The sequence below is a fragment of the Hemiscyllium ocellatum genome, chromosome 20 (assembly GCF_020745735.1).
Source record: "Hemiscyllium ocellatum isolate sHemOce1 chromosome 20, sHemOce1.pat.X.cur, whole genome shotgun sequence".
Lineage (NCBI taxonomy): Eukaryota > Metazoa > Chordata > Chondrichthyes > Orectolobiformes > Hemiscylliidae > Hemiscyllium > Hemiscyllium ocellatum.
In genome coordinates, this window is record NC_083420.1 from 33,657,159 (window position 1) to 33,679,652 (window position 22,494).

At 39.0% G+C, this 22,494-nt stretch overlaps 1 protein-coding gene across 2 annotated transcripts in view; it reads right to left on the reverse strand.

Moving 5' to 3' along the window:
- The window catches only part of LOC132825444 (BTB/POZ domain-containing protein KCTD5-like), a 76,175-nt gene that overhangs the window by 29,364 nt on the left and 24,317 nt on the right, over window positions 1-22,494 (reverse strand). For both annotated transcript variants that reach the window (XM_060840722.1, XM_060840721.1), the window contains exons 2-4: window positions 5,819-5,927; window positions 4,357-4,448; window positions 355-450 (exon numbers count right to left, since the gene is read on the reverse strand). In XM_060840722.1, the coding sequence (XP_060696705.1) occupies window positions 355-450; window positions 4,357-4,448; window positions 5,819-5,927 (297 nt within the window). The remainder of the gene's footprint in view (window positions 1-354; window positions 451-4,356; window positions 4,449-5,818; window positions 5,928-22,494) is intronic.

A 22,494-nucleotide genomic window follows, 5' to 3' on the forward strand; every position in this document is an offset into this window, starting at 1 on the left:
ATTCGCTAAGCATTTGAAATTTACATCACTAAATGCTTATGCATCTTTTGGTCAGGTACATTTCCAGTTGTTTTAACATTTTATACATTGCTTCAGTTTTAAAATATCCATTGATTGAGGATACACAAATGCTGAAATGAGAATTTGATTAGGTAAGTCACATTTTTTTGGATTTGAATTTGGTTTGGCCAATTATCAAGGTTGCCTTCAAATTGATGAAATTCACTTGTTTCTAATGATGTAGTGCACAAAGGTTAAGCACAAAGAACAAAGAAGGAATTCTTACATTATTGCTAAGCATAATCTAGTGCTGGACAGATCTAAAAATCTAAGTGACTGCTTTAACATCTTTACCTGTTCAAACCTCCATCCATCAGACATTGTAGACACCATTTGGGTGAGCTCCTCTTCCTGGCACTGCAATACTCGGTAGACATGCTTCATGGGAATCTGAAGGTTACAAGGTAAAAGGAATCAAATCAAAGATCCATTAAAGAAAATAACGAACCACAGTTGAGGATTTTTCTAATGATGGAAAATCATATCAGAGCTTGAGATAGAATTTTAAAATGCAGCTGAAGAGACACAAAGGTTTTTTTTAACAAGTTATACTTCAGAGTTTGTAAATTATTAAACTGGAATACAGTGTGTATATCTTCACTGAAAGCAATATTCCACTATACACTTAAATAAAAATAAAAAGTATATATTTCAATTTAAAATAATCATATTTCACCCAGACGACAATACTGAATTTTCTTAAAGGGCACTTATTTTTAGGTAGGCTTTTCCCATCTCTATCAGTAACTCCTTGTTTTGGTACTTTGTCAACTAGTCAGTTACCATGTAATACTAAACAAATGATTTTAGAATAGCGTTCACAGCTCAACCTGTCCCTGCCCCACATACATGCATTTCCATAATGAGTTTCTGGATAGATAAAAAGGAACAGGAAACCCTTGCTGATTTTCCTCTGCCTAATGCAGGAAAATAAACAAATTCCAGCAATTTTTACTGTGTGCACCCATTATCAGTTAACTCAACAGAGACAGATTGAACTCCGGTCCTTGGTCATACTAAATGAGCCAAACCATGCAGGAAGCTGCAGAACACATTTTCTTTTAAAGTAGCAATGCAGAGTTGAATTTGCAGTTATTACTGACCTGCAGGCCTGGCTTGGCAGCTCAGTTGCTTTTCCTTTTGATAACAAAAGTAGCATACTGTTATCAACATTCTCACCATCTGTGCACTCAGAACTTCGCTGGTTTCTTTCAGATTTTTGACAACAGCCTGTATTTTTACAAACATTTGTTGCAGCACTTTTCAAATATAGTTAACCATTGCTGCAATTTTCAAATTTGCTTAGCAGTTAGGTATTGTTAATAATGCTGGAAACACTCTGCAAATGTTGTACACATTTAACAATTTAACATCCCATGAGTGAACAAAGAAAATCCACATAATCCTGTCACAGTTCCAATTTCCTCTTCCCGTTTCATGCTCTTAATGCTTCTCCACATGGTACAATTCTACTGAAATGGTGATCTTCTGACATCTTGCCTAAATGACCATTCTTTAACTTGAAGATGAGGTAATGAGTGTCAGCAGGCTATTTAATCCTAGCATAAGCACACTGAAATATAGTCTACTCCTACGTTGCACCAACTACTGGTATGAATACAAGTTTCACTTTTTCAACAATTAATTAAAAATACATGGAAATTGAAAGATATTTCAAGTCCAATCAGCTAAATCATCATGGACCACTAGTAACAACAAATCTTTCTATGTGGTTGAATTATTCTTCATTTTTATACAGACATTTGGGGAATTACTTGCTGATATACAAAAGATCAACACAAAGGCACAGTTTTTTCATTTATGGGATGACAGCATAGGCAAGGCTAGGATTTGTAGACTACTCCATTTGCTCTTGAGGAGCAAGTGTTGAGCTGGCATCTTTAACTTGCTACAGCCCATCTGGTATAGTTACACCAACTTTGCACCAGCATCACTGAAGGAACAATGATACAATTCAGGATGGCATGCGTCAGGATGGCATGCGGTTTGGAGTCATTTGCATCATCTTCTGGTAGAGCCCACATGATAGAAGGTGCATCAAGGGAGTCTTGATGAGTTTATGTAGAATCCCTACAGTGTGGAAACAGGCCCTTCGACCCAACAAGTCCACACTGACCCTCTGAAGAGTAACCAACCCAAACCCATTCCCCCTACCTTATATTTACCCCCGACTAATGCATCTAACCTACACACTCCTGAACACAATGGGTAATTTAGCATAGCCAGTTCACCTAACCTGCTCATCTTTTGGGCTGTGGGAGGAAACCGGAGCACCCAGAGAAAACCCATGTAGACATGGGCAAACTCCACACAGAGTCACCAGAGACTAGAATTGAATCTGGGTCTCTGGCAGTGAGAGGCAACAGTGTTAACCAGTGAGTCAACTTGCAGATAATGTAATCTACCTTGTCAATGTTACACCAAAAGAAAAAATGCTGGAAAATCTCAGCAGGTCTGGCAGCATCTGTAAGGAGAGAAAAGAGCTGATGTTTCGAGTCTAACTGACCCTTTGTCAAAGCTGGGGTCAGTTAGACTCGAAACGTTAGTTCTTTTCTCTCCTTACAGATGCTGCTCGACCTGCTGAGATTTTCCAGCATTTTCTCTTTTGGTTTCAGATTCCAGCATCCACAGTAATTTGCTTTTATTTTGTCAATATTACACATTGCTGACTTTGTGCACTGGGAGAGGGATTGAATATTTAAGGTGCTGAATGGACATGGTGTTGAGCATCTTGACTTTTGTTGGGGTTGGTATCCACCCAGGCACATGAGCTTTTCATCACACCTCTGACATGTGTCTGTGGGATAGTGGACTAACTTGAGGAAGACAGGAAAATGCTTGTTTCTGCAGAATTAATAGGTGATCTGCTCTTATAGTTATGGTATTTATATGCCTTGATTCATAAAGTTTCTGGTCAGGATATTGATGGTGGTGGATTCAGCAGTGGAAATGCAATGCTCATTAAGAGAAGATGGCTTGGTTGTCTCTTGTTGGAGACGGTCACTGACAGCAACTTGAGTCATGAGAATGTTAACTGCCATTATCAGTGGTAGCCATGAGGTGGAAGTGCCGGTGTTGGACTGGCGTGGACAAGATCAGATGTCACACGACACCAGGTTAGTCCAACATGTTTATTTGAAGTCACAAGCTTTCAGAGTACCGTTTCTTTGTCCAACCTTGCCATTGTATGTCCAATGGTATTAATAGCTAGGGGCACAAAATGATACTGAAGGGCTTGCAATCATGCCAAGAGAGCAGAAGCAGTGGAGGAACAGAGGAATTGCAGTTTCCATGGATACAAATCATTAAAATCTAACGAATGGGTAGGAAAAGCAATGCCAACAGATTGATTGCATTTGTCTCAAAAAAGTTGGAATACCAAGGGAGAATGTAATTCTACAAGTCTTTTTCATACTCTCATTTGGAACACTGGATTCAGTTTTAGATACTGTATTTCAGGAAGATACATAAACCACAGAGAGGGTACCATATGGATCAACCAGAATGATACTATGGCATGAGGATTAAAGCAGACAGATGGATAAATTAAAACTGGTTATGCCACTTTTACGTTTAAAATGATTGAAGGATTTTACATAAAAAGTAGATAAATTCATTCCTTCAGTGGAAGCTCCAGAAGCCTGGGACATAATCTTGGAATTAGAACTAAGCCATTTAGATGTAAAATCAGGAGGAAGTATTTCCACACAAATCAGTTTTGGAAATTTGAAACCCCTGCCAAAAGTCTAAAGGTGAGTAGAACAACTCAAACAACTTATAAAAGACAAAGATTGATTGATATTTGGAGGCTAAGAATATCAAGCTATATCAGACCATTTAGTTCAGTTGGCTAGGTGGAATGTAGATTGGAATTATGCTAATTGATTTAAATCAAATGGGTTTGATTCTCCATCTAATTGGGATAGACTTGGGGACTGTCTCCTCACTGAGTCTGAGAAAATAATGGCACATAGCGAAAAGGTCAAAGGCAAGTTGAATGCCCTACTCCTCTTCTAATAGTCCTCATGGAACCACTGCTTTCCAAAGCAGCTAAAGGAGATTGCATGATCAATATTGTGAGGGAAAATGACAGCTTTCAAGAGGGAATGCCACTGAGTGAATGAGATCTAAAGATCTATCCAGATATTGAGCAAACTTCTTGATTGCTGAAAATAGCGCAATTTCTTTACAGCACTAAGTTCTTGCTTCCAACCTCAATTCATTAATTCCTCAAGACAAATGTTTCATATTTGCACATGGTCTCTCTCCACTCACCTGCGATGTTTTGGTGTCTCTCTCTCTTATTCTGTCTTTCACTAACTTTATTAGTGATGTAATGTTGTAAAATTCTGCTTCCTCCAGCACACCTGAAAGGGACAAACCACCATCAACTACATTCAATCTATAATATCACACAGAGATTAAATAGCATTCCTTTCAACCATGAAATCAATGATTTGCAAGTCTTTATTTGTTCCTAGAATGTGATAGCATTTGTTATTCAATTCTTCCTTTAAGAAGGTAGTGCTGAGCCACTTTCTTGGTGTAGGTACATCCAGTTCTGTAGAAAAGAATTTTAAGAGTTTCCTCCACCATGACTGAAGGAGTGACTATATAGTTCTTAGTCATGATGGTGTGCATGTTGATGGGGAACAAACTGTTGATATTTGCAAGCATATGTTGTCTTTGTTCTTTTGAGTGTTAGAGATGTTAGGTTTTGGTGGAGCAGAACAGCCTTGATGAGTTGCTGCACCGTATCATGCAGACGGTATACATGCCAGTGACAGAGTGATTAAAATGGTGGATGGGTGCCAATAAAGCTGGTTGCTTTAGTTTAGATTTTGTTGAGCCTCTTAATTGTTGTTGGAGCTGGACTCATCCAGTCAAGTTGAGGCTACTCCATCACATTCCAGACCTGTGCCTTGTAGTTAATGGAAATACTTGGACAGTCAGGGAGTGAGTTAGTTACTGCAGAATTCCAAGCCTGCTCTGCAGCCTGTATTATTATTACTGATGGACCAGTTAAGTTTCTGGTCACTAATGCCCCTCCCAGGAAGACGATGGTAGGGGATTCAACAATGGTAAAGCTACTGAATGTCATGGGGAGACAGTCATTGCCTTGCATTTGGCTGACATGAAAAGGATATGCTGCTTACCAATTTAAATCTGAATGTTGTCCATAACCTGATGGATGCAAGCATACATAGTACCTGAGGAGTCTCAAATGTTACTAAACAATATGTAATCATCAACTATAATTCCCACATCTGACCTTAGGTGGAAGGAAAGTCACTGGTGAAGCAGTTGAATATGGTTAAGCCTGGGACACTACTTTAAGAATTCCTCATAGTATGGTCTTGGAGTTGAAATGATTGGCCCCGAACAAGCACAGACATTTGTATTTGTGCAGGTATTACTTCGACCATGGAAAGTTTCCCCAATTGATTCCCATCAATTTCAATTTTTCCAGGAGTCTTTGATGCTATTCCATTTAAATGCTGCCTTGGGATGTCAAGGACAGTTACTCTCAACTTTTAAGTTCAGCTTATTCGTCTAAATTTGCACCAAGTCTGCAACAAAGTCTGTGATGGTGTCTGGATGGGTTACTCTTCGGAGGGTCAGCATGGACTCAATGGGCTGAATGGCCTGCTTCCACACTGTAGGGATTTTATTTATCTGTAATCCAAGGATGCAATAACTATAAATAAAAATTAAAGATGTAACAAATAGATCTTGCCTTCCTCTGCTAAATCTTTATTAATAACCAGTTTCCCATGTCGCAGGTAATTAAGCACGGGTCCAAAGTAGGTAGGATCTCGGTCAATTAGATAGGCACCAGTCTCATCCTGCAATGTCAAATACAGAAGTCTGGTTAGAAAGCAAGAAATCACATTTGCAAATACTTAAACATAAATTGGTTAGGTTAAGCAAATTATTGTTTTAATGGGTTTCACCAATTTCCCATATATTTTCAAACAGAACACAACCACATAATGGTTTACTAATATAGGCTCTATTTATTGAAAAGGCTGAGATACACGGATATCCTTGCCTAACACAAATTTAAGTTTTATGGGGTGGTTGGGAATGTGGAATTCAAAAAGAAAACAAACCGATCAGCCATGATCTCATTGAATGGTAAAGTAGACTTGAGGGACTGAATGTTTTACGGCTACTCTTTTGTGCAGAATATACATATGCTTGTACGTCGAATGCCGGTAGGATGCTATAAACCCACCAGCCTATTAGATTTAAAACTTACGAGGCAAAATATTCATTATGGGCTTTAGCGCCAATAAAATTGAGTGGGGGGAGGGGGGTTTGCTGGTGATGGCCAACTGCCCTCAATTATGGGATGAGGATGGACACAACTATTATTAATGGGTATAATAACTTAGAACATTACAGGCCCTTTGGCCCTCAATGTTGCGCAGACCTGTGAAACCAATCTGAAGCTCAGCTAACCTACACTATTCCATTATCATCCAATGACCATTTAAATGCTCTTAAAGTTGGCGAGTCTATTACTGTTACAGGCAGGGTGTTCCATGCGCCTACTACTCGCTCAGTAAACAAACTACCTCTGACATCTGTCCAATATCTATCACCCTTCAATTTACAGCTATGTCTCCTCATGCTCGCCATCACCATCCAAGGAAAGAGGCTCTCACTGTTTACTCTATCTATTCTTCTGATTATATGTCTCAATTAAGTAACCTCTCAATCTACTTTAAAAACAGCCTTAAGTTCCTCAGCCTTTCCTCATAAGAACTCCCTTCCATACCAGGCATCATTCTAGTAAATCTCCTCTGAACCCTTTGCAACACTTCCACATCTTTCCTATAACACGGTGAGCCCAACTGCATACAATTCCCCAAGTGCTGCCACACCAGAGTTTTGCATAGCTGCAACATGGCCTCGTGGCTCCAAAACTCAATCCCTTTCCCAATAAAAGCTAACACACCCTATGCCTTCTTAAAAACACTATCAACCTGGGTGGCAACTTTCAGGCATCTATGCAGGCACACTTATGATTCTTCAGGCCCTTTACTGAAAGCAGGTGCCGTAAGGAGGCCCGTAGCCCTAAGCAATGGGCTACTATTTTGGAGGGGAAACCCATTAGTAGGGTAGCCTGTGGCTAGCTAAGCCACACAAGTGGACCCACTAACCCTGTTTGGACACCAGCCCTCTCTTCCCATCAAGAGTTGGTGGTATGGTTCCTTGAAGCCTTTAGGCACCTAAAGACCCAATTAAATTTCCAAGTTGCCATTCATCATGAGGCTCAACTGACAACATGCCACTTATAGGTCAATAACTTTGCCACCACCCTTCTATTCCACTTACAAGAAAGTGGTCCTGAGCAGGATAGTCAGGGAATTGGTGTGCTGGCAACAATATGAAATTTCATTTTGAGCTCTATCAGGGTCTACAAGTTAATCTCCTGGAGCCAGCATAACACAGTGCAAACAATCTCCCATATCAGCAATCTAACAGTTATAGCAATGTCATTTCTAAATACCATATCAACTGTTAGTAACACCTATGCCCTATAAGTTGAAGGATGTGGGCTCAGGCTACATTCTAGAATTACTGTTCAGTGGTGTTGAGGAAATTGAGCGATGCCAGAGGTGCTCTTTCTCGGACACATTATTAAATTGTAGGTCCCTTTGCCCTCAGATGCACATTAAAATAACCCTATAATAGAATTAGCAGGAAAACAGGTCCCAGTCTCCTGGTTCTTTGGCCAATATTTACTCTAAATGTCCAGTCATATATTTAATTGCAGCTAGTTGAACATTCCACTATAAGAACAGTGACAACCACTTCAGTGCTAATTAATGGGCTATAAAATCCTTTGGGACATTCAACAAACATGAAAGGCATCACAAAGACAAGTATCCTCTTACATCATAGAACATCTTGAGCACTTTATAAGTGTTGATGGCTTTGAACATGAAAGTGGATAGGGAAATTGGGTAGGAAGAATAAATGAGATGTTGATAATGGTGAAGAATAAGATTGAAGACTTTATTACCAACTGTAACATTTTGGATAAATATCTATAAAGATTTATAAAGGCCAGCATCAAAAAATTAAACCCATCATTAAAATACATTTACATTGATTCTTTGTCCCAACAGCTGAAGTTCCACTGCTGTTGAGTTGTTCACAGTGGACTGCCCGACAGCGTGTTCAAAGCACATAAAAAGCAAGTCCATCTAAAATTTATACACTAATTTGGAAGGGTCAATGGACTCAAAACATTAACTCTATCCACACAGATGCTGTCAGTTTCTTTAGCAATTTCTCTTATTTTGCTGAAAACATAAGCTTTGCAACTGAATGTATTGCATTGCTAAATATTGAAGATTAAAAGAAAGCTAAATCTTGCTCTGCGACCACATTCCAGACTTTACCTCAAATTTATAGACCAATATTCATGAATCCCATTTGGTCTTTGTGATGTTGAAAAACCCCAAAATGACCACAACTTGAGTACTTCAAAGTATTAAACTCCACACTATAGAAAGGATATCGATTTTTTTTTATGAATCTGCTTCAATATTTAAATGATGCTGGTCTTCCTCAACTTCCTTGCCCAATTACCATATATGTTGATTTCCTTACATAAGATAACGTCGCTGTTTTGAAATACTGAACAACCAAGCCTTGGGGCCAGGTTCAGAAATCTGAGTGAAGATATTTCTTAACTCAGTCTTAAATGATTGACCCCTTATGATTATGCCGTTAGTTCTATACTTTCCAGTTAAGGGGAAACACATTTTGGGTATCTATCCTATAAATAATACATATTTTTACGACATTGGAGTTTAGAAAAATGAGAAGCAATCAGTATAGACCCAACCTTATTAAACACTCATCCCAGGAATCAAGCTAGGTGAATGTTTTTGGCAGCCACACCATATCTCAAGGTAACAACACCCTTCTTTAAGTAACTGAGACTAAAACCGCACAGAGTACTGTAGATATAGCTTCAAACCTTTGTCGTTGCATCAAAAAACCCTTACCCTTGTATTTCAATTTCATTATAATAAAGACAAACATACTAGTTGTTTTCCGACTGACTTACTGTTCAAAAATGTTAACAATAACTTTGAAAATCCCCAAAGGTGAACATTTAATAGTTTCAAGCCATCAAAAAAAAATTGTTTTTCTCTTCTTTCAAAGACAATCCCACATTATTCTCCATTCAGAGCTGCCATTTCTTGCCCACCCAATTAACCTGGATATAACTTCTTGGGCAGATTCTCTTGTCTTCTTACAGTTACTTTACTGCTTAGCTTTGTTGTGTCAGAAAAATTAAGATCTGCCTTTCATCTAAATTATTATGCTAGGCTGTGAACAGCTGGGCAGCGATCCCTTCAGTATTCCATCATTAACTTGTATATTAAAATACAAATATTAAAACAAAAGTTTTACATTCAATAGCCCCATAATGAGACCATCAGATTCCACAAAGATCACCATCAGGCAGGCTAGGGTTTAAATTATAACATAGGTCTTGCAGCCTTAGAGAAACTACATTCGGGCAAACAGCAATGCACTGGAAGTGTGTGTCACACTCACATGATCAATAAAATAAAAACATTAAAAATTGCACAGGACATCTAAACATATATAAAAGATACCCAAAAAGTAATTATTATAGTAAATTAAGTTTTATTTGTGAAGCTTGCCAAATCAGTGCAGCATAGCTTCATCACTAAACTTCTTAAAGTAGTCTAAGAGGTTCTTGCATAATGGCAATACATTTGTGAAATTATACCACAGCAGAATAGCTCACATTTCTCGTTGAAAAGCTACAACCTAATCAATGATTAGAGTGGAATCTAAAGGGTTTGTTTTCATTTTTCTTTATCTTCCCCACTGCCTAAAAATTAAAGAGCATGTGCATGTGAACCACAACAGTTTCAGACTTTGTTAGTTACAAATCCTAGGCCTATTCTTGAACATTCTTTCAGTTCCAGCAGACAACGCTGTGCCATTTTTTTGAAAATGATCCTTTCCTCACAGTCTTTTAATTTTCCTTTCCAAATTTGCATCTACTGTACGTCTTTTTTAAAGTTGTTTCAGATGGTGCTAATCTTCAGGATAGTTTATGTCCTAATACTTGTGCATAAAAAAAGAATTTCTCATAACCTTTCATTATGAGTCATATCAGAAATGGACCAAACAGGAAACTAAAAACCAAGAAAAAAGAATAAGTACCTCAAAGAGAGACACAGGTAGAAATTTAGCAACAGAAATATTGCTTCAAACAAAAAACTGTGCATCCAAGTTTGAGCAACATTCTTCTTTTCCTCTTGAAGATAGTATTTTATATTTAGGCAGAAACCCAAGTGCTAGTGCCCCAAATAAAGTTATTGAAGAATGTTAATTGCTATTTAATGGTAAAGTGTAACTGGTGAGAAAACAAAAATCAACATTTGAACACACAAATCCGGGGAAGACGCTCTGACCAATAAAGGAAAGCATACCAAATGTCGTCTTCGTTATCCTACCTATCTGTGACTCTCAAGAAACTTTAACTGCACTCCAAGGTCACTCTGTTCAGCAACACTCCCTGGGACCTGATCATTAAATGTATAAGTCTTGCTCTGATTTGCCTTTCCAAAATGCTGCACCTCACAATTATCTAAATTAACTCCGTCTGCCACTCTTCAGTCCATTGGCCTATCTGATCAAGATCCCTTTGTAATCCGAGGTAATCTTCTTCGCTGTCCACTACACGTCCAATTTTGCTGTATCTGCAAACTTTAATTATACCTCCTAGGTTCACATCCAAATCAGTTACATAAATTACAAATAGTGGTGGACCCTAGTGGCATAGTTCTGTATCCCAATAGCTAGTTCTCCTCGTATTCAATGAGATCTAACCTTGCTAACCAGTCTCCCATGGGGAATTTTGTCAAACACCTTACTGAAGTCCATATAGATCACATCCACCCCAGTCTGCCCTCAATCCTCTGTTACTTCTTCAAAAAAACTCTATCAAGTTCATGAGACATGATTGCCCATGCACAAAGCCATGGTGACTATCCCTAATTAGTCCTTGCCTTTCTTGTTCCTCTGGATTCCCTCCAATAACATGCCCACCACCAACATTAGGCTCACCTGTCTACAGTTCCCTGCTTCTCCTTATCACCTTTCTGAAATAGTGGTACCATGTTAGTCAACTTCCTGTCATTTGGCATCTCACCTGTGACTATCGATGATACAACTATCTCAGTAAGAGGCCCAGCAATCATTTCCCTAGCTTCTCAGTGTTCTTGGGTACAACTGATCGGGTCCAGGGGATTTATCCATTTTTATGCATTTCAAAACATCCAGCAGCACCTCTTCTGTAATATGGACATTTTTCAAGATGTCACCATCTATTTCCCACCATTCTATATCTTCCATGACCTTATCCACAATAAACACTGATGCAAAATACTCGTTTAGTATCTCATCCATTTCCTGTGGCTCCACAGATAGGCTGTCTTGCTGATCTTTGAGTGGGAGATAGCGAGGACTGCAGATGCTAGAGATCAGAGCTGAAAAATGTGTTGCTGGAAAAGCACAGCAGGTCAGGCAGCATCAAAGGAACAGGAGAATCAATGTTTCGGGCATAAGCCCTTCTCCCTAAAGAAAGGCTTATGCCTGAAGCGTCGATTCTCCTGTTCCTTTGATGCTGCCTGACCTGCTGATCTTTGAGTGGCCTTATTCTCTTCCTAGTTACCCTTTTGTCCTTAACGTATTTATAAAAACCCTTTGGATTGTCCTTAATTCTATTTGCCAAAGCTATCTCATGCCCCCCTTTTGCCCTCCTGATTTCCCTCTTAAGTATACTCCTACTGCCTTTATACTCTAAGGATTTTCTCGATCTCTCCTGTCTAAACCTGACATGTGCTTTTTTCTTTTTTCTAAACTAGTAGAGGTAAAGCAATGGGATTGATTGAAATGCAATTAGGATGACTCAATTTTTAATTAATTAAGTGGAAGAGAAATACTGATTTAAATGGTTGAACCTCTAAGTACTCTTTTCACCTTTCTTTTCTTCATCATATCATTTCAAATAAATAAGGTCACTTGCTTCATAAGAAGGGAAAGCTGCTTTAGGAGATTTCAAGGTATTTACGAAAGAGATAACATAGAAGGACAGCCCAGCAATCTGTTGTCAGCTTTATTGTCAATCAGAAGAATAAGAGAGAGAATCAAAAGCAGAAAATGCTGGAGACACATCATGCAAAATCAGCAAAGAAAAAGGACACTGATTCAAATTTCAGATGAACAAGGTTTTGAATACCAAAATTGACAGGGAAAGAAAGCGATAGGGAAAGAAAAAGTGACATAGAAACAACTAAATATGGCCTAACCCCGACCAAACTAAATCTCCAATTGCCTTATGAATGTTTCAACTTCTTGAAATGGTATCTCACTGGCCAGAACTGGACACAAGAGAAACATGCAATCCAAACAAAAGCCACAAAACTGATCTCAGTACCTGAGGTCTCAGAGAAACCATCCAATTGTATCAATGCATTCTCAGCATTACAGTCATAGAGATGTACAGCATGGAAACCGACCCTTCAGTCCAACCCGTCCATGCCGACCAGATATCCCAACCAATCAAGTCCCACCTGCCAGCACATGGCCCATATCCCTCCAAACCCTTCCTATTCATATACCCATCCAAATGCCTCTTAAATGTTGCAATTGTACCAGCCTCCACCACATCCTCTGGCAGCTCATTCCATACACATAACACCCTCTGTGTGAAAAAGTTGTCCCTTAGGTCTCTCTTATATTTTTCTGCTCTCACCCTTAACCTATGCCCTCTAGTTCTGGACTCCCCCACCCCAGGAAAAATACTTTGTCTATTTATCCTATCCATGCCCCTCATAAATTTTGTAAACCTCTATAAGGTCACCCCTCAGCATCCGACACTCCAGGGAAAACTGCCACAGCCTATTCAACTTCTCTCTATAGCTCAAATCCTCCAACCCTGGCAATATCCTTGTAAATCTTTTCTGAACCCTTTCAAGTTTCACAACATCTTTCCGATAGGAAGGAGACCAGAATTACATGCAATATTCCATCAGTGGCCTAACCAATGTCCTGTACAGCCGCAACATGACCTCCCAACTACTGTACTCAATACTGACCAATAAAGGAAAGCATACCAAACACCTTCTTCACTATCCTATCTAACTGCGACTCCACTTTCAAGGAGCTATGAACCTGCACTCCAAGGTCTCTTTGTTCAGCAATAGTCCCTAGGACCTTACCGTTAAGTGTATAAGTCCTGCTAAGATTTGCTTTCTCAAAATGCAGCATCTCGCGTTTATCTGAATTAAACTCCACCTGCCACTTCTCAGCCCATTGGCCCATCTGGTCCAGATCCTGTTGTAATCTGAGGTAACCTTCTTCGTTGTCCACTACACCTCCAATTTTGGTGTCATCTGCAAACTTACCAACTGTACCTCTTATGCTCACATCCAAGTCATTTATGTAAAATGACAAAAAGTAGAGGACCAAGCACTGGTTCTTGTGGAACTCCACTGGTCACAGGTCTCCAGTCTGAAAAACAACCCTGCACCACCACCCTCTGTCTACCTTTGAGCTAGTTCTGTATCCAAAAATGGCTAGTTCTTCCTGTATTCCATGACATCTAACCTTTCTAATCAGTCTCCTATGAGGAACTTTGTTGAATGCCTTACTGAAGTCCATATAGATCACATCTACTGCTCGGCCCTCATCAATCTTCTTTGAGTTTCTTTTGAAGAAGTAACAATCAAGTTTGTGAGACATGATTTCCCACACACAAAGCCATGTTGACTATCCCTAACCAGTCCTGGCCTTTCTAAATTAACAGCTTCAGACTGTGGGTGGACTCAAAACAACGAAAACATTCTATTGCTGGTGGTAGCACGGAGAAGAGTCACATGATTAGGTACTCGGAGGGATTTCAATACCGCTGTACACACATCACAAATGTTAACATACAGATGCAGCAAGCAATTAAGGTTGACAGTTATACTCCAATCCCTGTAATAAGGTTTACAAAAAGGATGTCTTGCAGAACTAAGTGGGCTTTGCTGAGAGCATACATACATCACGCAGTGTGCTGAATTTGGTTTTCTTAAGGAAAGGCGTATCTTCTTTAGAGAGAGTGTAACAAAGATGCATTCAACTTATTCCTGTATGGTCAGCAACAGTAAAATTTTTATTCGTTAGCCCTTTTTTGCCAGTTTTTATCTCTTCTCCTGAGTATTGGCTTTCGCTAAGCTGTGGTCCAACAATTGCTGACAGATATGTATCATCTCACTGGAATAATTCACACACAGGAGTCACATTTATGTCTGCTGGCAGACTATTCAATCATAGTGAGAACAGGAGGGCATTATGACTATCAGTCTCACATTTATGCATATTCACAATGGACGGAGTTATATTAGTGGGTTTTTTTCACCTGGTTCCAAGTCCAAGGGAGCTTAGGTCATTTGCAATGATACAGTTTGTGCTTTGAATAACTGCATACACTCCTTATGTCACTTACTGGGGGGACTGGGGGGAGTGGGGGAGTGGGAGTGGGAGTGGGTCACGGTGGCTCAGTGGTTAGCACTGCTGCCTCAGTGCCAGGGACCCGGGTTCAATTCCCGCCTCAGGCAACAGTCTGCGTGGAATTTGCACACATTCTCCCAGTGTCTGCGTGGGTTTCCTCCGGGTGCTCCAGTTCCCTCCCACAGTCCAAAAGATGTGCAGGTTAGGTGAATTGGCCATGCTAAATTGCCCGTAGTGTTAGGTGGATTAGTCAGGGGTAAATAGAGGGGGATGGTTTTCTCTTCGGAGGGTCGGTGTGGACTTGTTGGTCCGAAGGGCCAGTTTCTACTCTGTGGGTAATCTGTAGGCAATCCTGAAACATGTAGGTATATTTCTGAACCAAACCATTCCTAGAATTGAGACAGCCTGAAAACCCCTCATGTCATAATAACACCCAGGTCTTCCTCCCCAAAAGACTAATTCCCAAGGTATCAAAGAAATTCAACAACAGAAATATTCAGGTCTGTCAACACCTTTAGAGAGAACACATAAGGTAAAGTTTAGGTGGTAACACATTTCAACTCTACTTCCTGGCTCAGCAGGGAAAGTTTAATGAAAATTACAATGTACTCCAGATACAACTGAGCAGAAACAGCGCCATGCGAGAATCATGTATACAGAGAATGTTTTTTTGTCTCGTACATTTTAGTGCATTAGAGGCAGGCTGAATTCATCTGGATGACTGTTAGTTATTGCCGAGGGACTAGTATCTTTCCAAATTATTTTTATCCCCTGGGCATCTTCAGTTTCTGGGGCAGTGATGTTTTGTTAATTGCGAAGGGTATTGCAACATGCTTAACAGCTGAATGCTGGTTAATGACCTTTACAGACTACACACACAGATAGCTGCAAAGTTGTGGGCTTAAAGGCAAGGTTACGTTTTTTTAGTTCAGTATTACAAATAATTAGAAAGCCAAAAGGTAGGAGACAGTAGTTCATGCATGTAACTAACTCTTTCCAGCTGAGGAATAAACTGGACACAGGATTTAAATCTCCTCTTGTCAACAGTGATCAGAAGTTACAAAATTATTTTTTAAAATCCCAACATTTGCAAGAATGGCAGCAACTGAGTATGCACCTTAACACAGTAGTTTTGTTTTTCAAATCAGTTATTATTTTGTTAATATGAAAAACACACCTATTAAGTCAGAATGCTGAGCAAAAAAATGAGCAGTGTAAAAGAAAACCCTGCCGACTGAACTGGACCATTGCTGCAAATGCATGCAAGATATAACAGGTGTAAGTATAAAATTCACATCCTGTATCTGTGGTCAGTCACACGGAAACCAAGCTCAGCTCATTTACATCACATTTTCCATACAGTAAAACTTTTAACTGCTCAAAGAATAAATGCATGGTTAGAAATAATCTTTATTTGAATATTAGCATTTTGTAGAAAATGACTATTCTATTAGCAGGGCTCCTCATTTTCAGGTTTTCTTTTGTAAAATCAAAGCTGCAACTTTCCAGGCATTTGTTTGCATTTTGTTTTTGAAAACAGATTAAAATTGAGGGGTAGGGAAATAAATAGAAAATAAAACCAGTTTAAACTGGAGAATTTCATTTTTCAAATAGTCCATCATCTATTCTATCTCATGGTGAATGGGATATACACCCTTTAAAGAATTAACTTTGTTATGTTCACCATATGTAGCAAAGGAAGCAGGTGATGGGTTTGAGCAAAACAAGATACATAGCCTCCATGGTAAAGAAACCTAGAGGAAAGGAAATTATCGCTGCAACCGTTTATCATGCCCTTGTAAAGTACTGTAGCATAGTGAGTTGCATCCTTTAGGGAAAAAAATGATGGCTCAGACTCGGTTGGGTTGATTAATTATGCAACAAGAGAATTGCTGACTATAACATCAATTATTAAGCACAAGTCTCAGCTGCTTCAGATATGCAACCAGATATTATAGTTTTAAAAAACCATTCCTGAGCAATTGTTCAACAGCTCTTTTCCCAAAACGTCCGCACATCCACATTACCAAATTGTATGCACTGGAGAACAATGAAAAACATCAACTGGTTGAATTTTGGGAATATGGGAAAATTGTGAATTATGCAGTGTTTACTCCATCCGATAATACACTACACAGGTTTAATTCTAGTCAGCAGAAGAAATTGCCACAGACTTCCAGCTGTAATATAACAAACATGAATAATGTAGAGCAACATTAAACCTGTCTAATGATGGGACTACCCACATTGCAAAATTCAACGTGCACTTAATGAATAGTGCATTGTACATCAGCAAGTGAGCAGTAGATATTGAAGGAAAGCATTTTAGCTGATTCTTCACTCCTTAAAATGTTTATTATCTCAACTTATTTAAAATAGCACATTAGCTAATCATTAAAGCATCTGCTGCTGACTGAGCTAAATAGGATGAGGTTTTTTTTGCTAAATACAAGTTCTTCTCCGAACTTCAGTTGTCTTTATATCCGTGTATACCAGTGGTTGCAGTACAAAGTATGTTAACTGTACATGGGACTTATTTGATACTATTCCTTGAGAATAAAAGGTTAGTGGTATGGATTCTAGCATATGATAGATGCAAACACTGAAACAGAGAGATTGCTTGGAAACTGTAGCACATCACAAAGCTGCTGCTGTATTTCCTTTGATATTTTGATCAGTGCATTGCAAACTCATTCTTGTATAAATTCTACACACACTACACCAAATGTTCAACTTTTATAAACTGGGGTTAAACAACAGGAAAATCCATTGACAGTTAAATCAAGATCATGTAGTAAAGCTGCTCTTGAAATCCTTCATTCGAGAATTGGGAAATGACAGAACCAAAAGCTGAAGGTTTGGACAGTTTGGTTATATTAGATGGTCTGCAGTAGAGCAGAAAGATCAAAAAGCAGCAAATCCACAAGCCAAAAGGATCATTGGAGTGAATCCTGAGGACAGGAACAATTGGACTGTCTTCCCACAGTTTCCCTCGACCCAAAACACCCATGCTTCTGGGTTCTGACTACATGTGTATGCAGGAGGAGTAGTATATGGCAGTTAGAATTTTAACAAGTTAAACCATATGTCAATGGCTCATAATGGTTTACCTCTAGCTAAAATCTCTATTCGCATAGTCATTTTTGGTAAGTAGGAAAACCATGCTGCTTTTGTCAAGTTGGGTCTGAAAGGCTGTGATCAACTAGGAGAAATTGAAGACTGCAGATGCGGGAGACCAGAGTTGAAAAATATGGTGCTGAAAAAACAGCAGGCCTGGCAGCATCCGAGAAGCAGGAGAATCGAAGTTTCGGGCATAAACCCTAGAAGGGCTTATGCCCGAAACTTCGAATCTCCTGCTCCTCGGATGCTGCCTGGCCTGCTGTGTTTTTCCAGCACATTTTTCAACTCTAAAAGGCTGTGGCTTTTTATAATATTTATAAATTTTGATAACTGCTCTGAGAACAGCAGGGCTTGATTCCCTGTGTGCAACCCCACTGAGGCACAACCAAGTTAGAAAGATGTGAGAGAAACATCAGAGGCACGATTGCTAGAGGTGACAAGGGATGGGCTAGTGTTTTAGTATGGTGTGAGCATCATTATAAATATTCTGAGTTAATTCTCTGAATAACTAAAATGCATACACTGCAGATTATAAATTCAAGGTATCGTGTCCAGTGAGAGATCAACATCGGTAAAACAACATAAAATATACATTTTGGGTGAGGTATTAAACTGAGGCCCCATCTGTATCCTTGGGTTGTTGCAATCTCATAGCATTATGTGAAGATCATGAAAAATCTCAAATGTCCCAACAGATATAATCAACTGCTAAGAACATTAATCTCAATGAGGTTTGTGGAACCTCAAACTACATGTACAGATTGGCTACTGCATTTACCCACATTAAAACACAAAGACTACAATGCCCCATGCTGAGGATGAATTTTTTTTGAAGATGAATGATTAGATAGAAGTGAGATGATATTATCGGTTGTGGGTTCACAAATGACTTAGGAGTCCTAAATTAGCATCGCTAGATCTCTGACAGTCAGGACATTGATTATGAGTGGTGCAAGTAGTGGTAGATTGTTGGTTTGAGCTGCTGCTTCATCTTGAGCTCTCTTTTTCCATTCTCTCTCTGTAGCTATTCTTGTTGACTGATCTTGACAGAAGTTTTGAAAAATTGTCATTTTGATTTTAATTAGGCATCTGCTCCTGTTGCATTTTTTTTTGTAAATGTATTAGCAAATTTTTAAAATTTACAAACATATAAAATTATTGAAAAATACAATCAATACAACAATTGTCTACTAACTACTAACCTACCCTATAATATAAAACAAACCTTAACACTGGGTGTGTTCTATTAACATGAATGCACAATCACAGAGGCTTTGAGATTGACTTTGAAAGATTTCCTTTGCCAACATGCGAGCAGGGCATCTTAGTGATATAACACTTCACAATGCAACAAAGGTCTAGCTTCCCAAGGTAGCAAAAGCTTTAAGTTTGTATTTCATTTTGTATCTATAATAAAACAAAATACTGCAGATGCTGAAGATCTGAAACAAAAATTGCCATTAACAAATTACTTCTTCGAGTCCAGGGACGTGCAGATTAGGTGGATTAGCCAGAGTATAAACCCCATGAGGGATTATGGGGATAGGGTGGGATGCTCTCCGGAGGGGCTAAATGGCCTCTACCTGCACTGTAGAAATTCTATGAAAACAGAAATTGCTAGAGAAACTCAGCAGGTCTGGCAGCATTTGTGTAGAGAAAACAATTAATATTTTGAGTCTGATGACTTTTTCAAAATTTCAGATACTCATTAGGGTTCAATACCCAAAGAACATCTTAATTTATATTCAACTTCAGCTTTTGTTTAGAAAATTGAAAAATGCTACATTTGCCCTGGTAGAGGAATCTTAGTTGAAAAATTTTAGTTGTGCGCTCTCTGCCAAATTCTGGATTTATCTTGTTTAATTTAACTTCAATTATGTGGACAGACTGAAGAGGTTGGGACTAATCCTTCTTGGAGTGAAGGTGGCTGAGAGGCGATTTAAAAATGGCTCTCAAAATCACTAGATTTGAAACTATACCACCGATCCTTCACTGTTGGGTCAAAATCCCAAATTCCCTACCTAACAATATGAAAGGTGCACCAATCTCTTGTAGTTTACTTTAGTTCAAGGTAGCAGCTCACCTCAAGAGTAATTAGGGATGGGCTTAGCTGGCATTGACAACATTCCAAGGATTAATCTGACCTGGGGAGGAGAAAGAGGTGAACCTCTGAGAATGTGTACAGGGTATAAGCATGTAGGGAAAGAGTTAAGTTTTGAGTTTTGTGAAACAAGAGGTTCAGCTGAGCATGACGCAAATCAGGTAAGGACTTGCAATTAACAATGGGATGCTGGAGGCAAAGGTAATGGGTTAACAAGGTGGAAAAGCATTCATTATGTAGAGCTATTTAGCAGTACTGAAAACATTTGTTACGCAAGGTCAGTTTAACAAAGTGAAGTGAAAAGTATTCATTATGTGAAGCCAGTTAAGGTTAAGAACATTCATTGTGTAACAGATGGCTTAATCTTTACTATGACACTCACTGATTGTAATGGTCACCCAATCAATATGCATGTTGGCTTACCTAGATGCGCCTCCCTGTAAAATGACTATGTAATTGATCAAGAAATTGCTATTCCAGAGAAAACCAAGAACCCACGTCTCTGTGCACATGGGTGATCATTCTCTCTCCATCCAGGGTCTGGAATAAAGATGAAGGAGCTTTTTGCTTTGACTGAAGGCAGGAAACAGGAGGACAATACTGGCATAGTCAGCAGGATCCAAACGAATATAGTTATGATCTGACAGTGTCAGCAGTCGCCTGGAACTTTGGTGTCTTGAGATGGACAGGTCCACAAGGTAAGATTTTAAACTTTGGTCCCTCCCGATATTCTCCTGTGCCGGAGACATTCCCCTAACTCGATCGCTCTCAATGCTACGGATTCCTTGAATGGTAATTAGTTCAGTCGAGAGAGACAGTTTCACAAGCGGTGCTGACATGCAGGGGCTCGAGCCCTCCGCGTTTGAGTGAGGTTCGAGCCCCCCTGAGGAATAAAGTGAGAAAGGGGTTAAAGTCTTCTAATGGCAAAGTTTGAGGCTCTGCGAGTCTTTGCTTTGGGGAAGACAGTGGCTTGGATTGCAGCGCCATGTGGTCTGCTGCAAGGGCTTTCTCTTTTTCTAAGTGTAATTTCAGTGAGAGGACGCAAAAAATACAAGAAATGCTGAAATTAAGGGTGTACTAACACTTAGGTTGAAAAAGGAAAGTTTCAATGTAAAGTGTGCCACGCTGGAAGTATTTGATATTTTAAAAAATTGGTTCGTTAAAAAACTGGTTCATAAAATCCTTTTAAGAAACTGTTTTGCCTTATTTGAATCAGAACTCAATGTGTCTTGTGGGCTATGTAGTGGGGCAGATTTTGTTTTTACATTGAAATTGTACCACATTATGTTCTTTTTAAAATCGTCAAACTTGTAACCTTAAAAGAAATTAATGGAGTGCCTTGAGCCCCTGATTTGTTTCAAATTCTACAGCATCTGTTCATTAAAAAGAGAGTTGGGTCAGTAGTCATGCTTCAGCCATATGAGAGTATTGTATTAAAATATCTTTGCTGCTGTGCTTTTAATGCAGAATGTTCACAAAAACAGTGCATTTTTAGTTTGATGTTTTGTTCGTAAGAGAATATCAGAACTTTAGGGTGAACTGTTTCAGTTCTGTTAATCATTGTTAAGACTTCATTGGCCCCCTTCATATTGAAAATTCAAAGACTGTTGATCTCTACCAAAGTTGCCACTGTAATTCTGACTGTTTTATTTGGGAAGTTTCATTTGGAGAACATATTTTAAAATATTCAGTTGTTTCCCATGAATATTTGAGATTTGAACCTGAACTGAAAAACTGCCTTTTCAATTGCTAAAGCACAGGTAGCATTGTTTTCTTCATATTCCAGACTTTTGAAATACTTTTCTGGACAGCTTTCACATTAGCCAAGTATCAATTTGTTAAAAGAAAATAAATTTTGAATAACCTGAATGGAATCCCCGAAGGGTTTGATTTTAAGACCATTGACTGTTGTTTATAATTGACTGAATTGTTTAGGCAGTATAATTTAGAAGTTTATGGATTATATAAAACTTGATAATGTCATAAATAGTGAACAGAGTAATAGACTTCAAGATGACTGAAAATGTTGAAATAGGCAGATACAATTTAGTGTAGTTAAATGTGTGACTGTCTTCATACTGATAACCAAGTTGGCAAGGGAGGAATGAGAGAGGAAATGCAAAGATACTTTCAGCAGCTAACATCTTCTCTAGAGTTTCTCCATTCACAGGTAGAGCATGCCTTCGGGCCACCGCCCACCTCTCCAGAGCCTGATCCAATGGATTCAATCAGCTCCTCAGTCATGAGCATGAAAAAGTGAAGAAACTAACAACAGTGAAGGGGAGGTCGGTTCGCTTTTTTTTACAGTGGTCTTCCAGTGGACATTAAAACCACGTGTGCACTACCTTGTCTTTTGATTATTTAAGGGATATGAAGATTCACTGACCAAGCTATCATAACAGCCAGTTGGCTTTGTTACATTTAATAGCAGAAAGCAGCAAAGAATGCTGCATTCACATAACCTGCAGTTGTAGCTGCAGCACTGCCTGCTCAATGCTCTGGTATCCTTCACTGAAGCAACCCCACAAGGATAGAATTCTCATCAGCTTTGTTAAGTATTTAACTGCCCTTATCCAAGAATTCAGATTTCTCCGTGGAGTCAAGCAGAAGGATAGATTGAATTT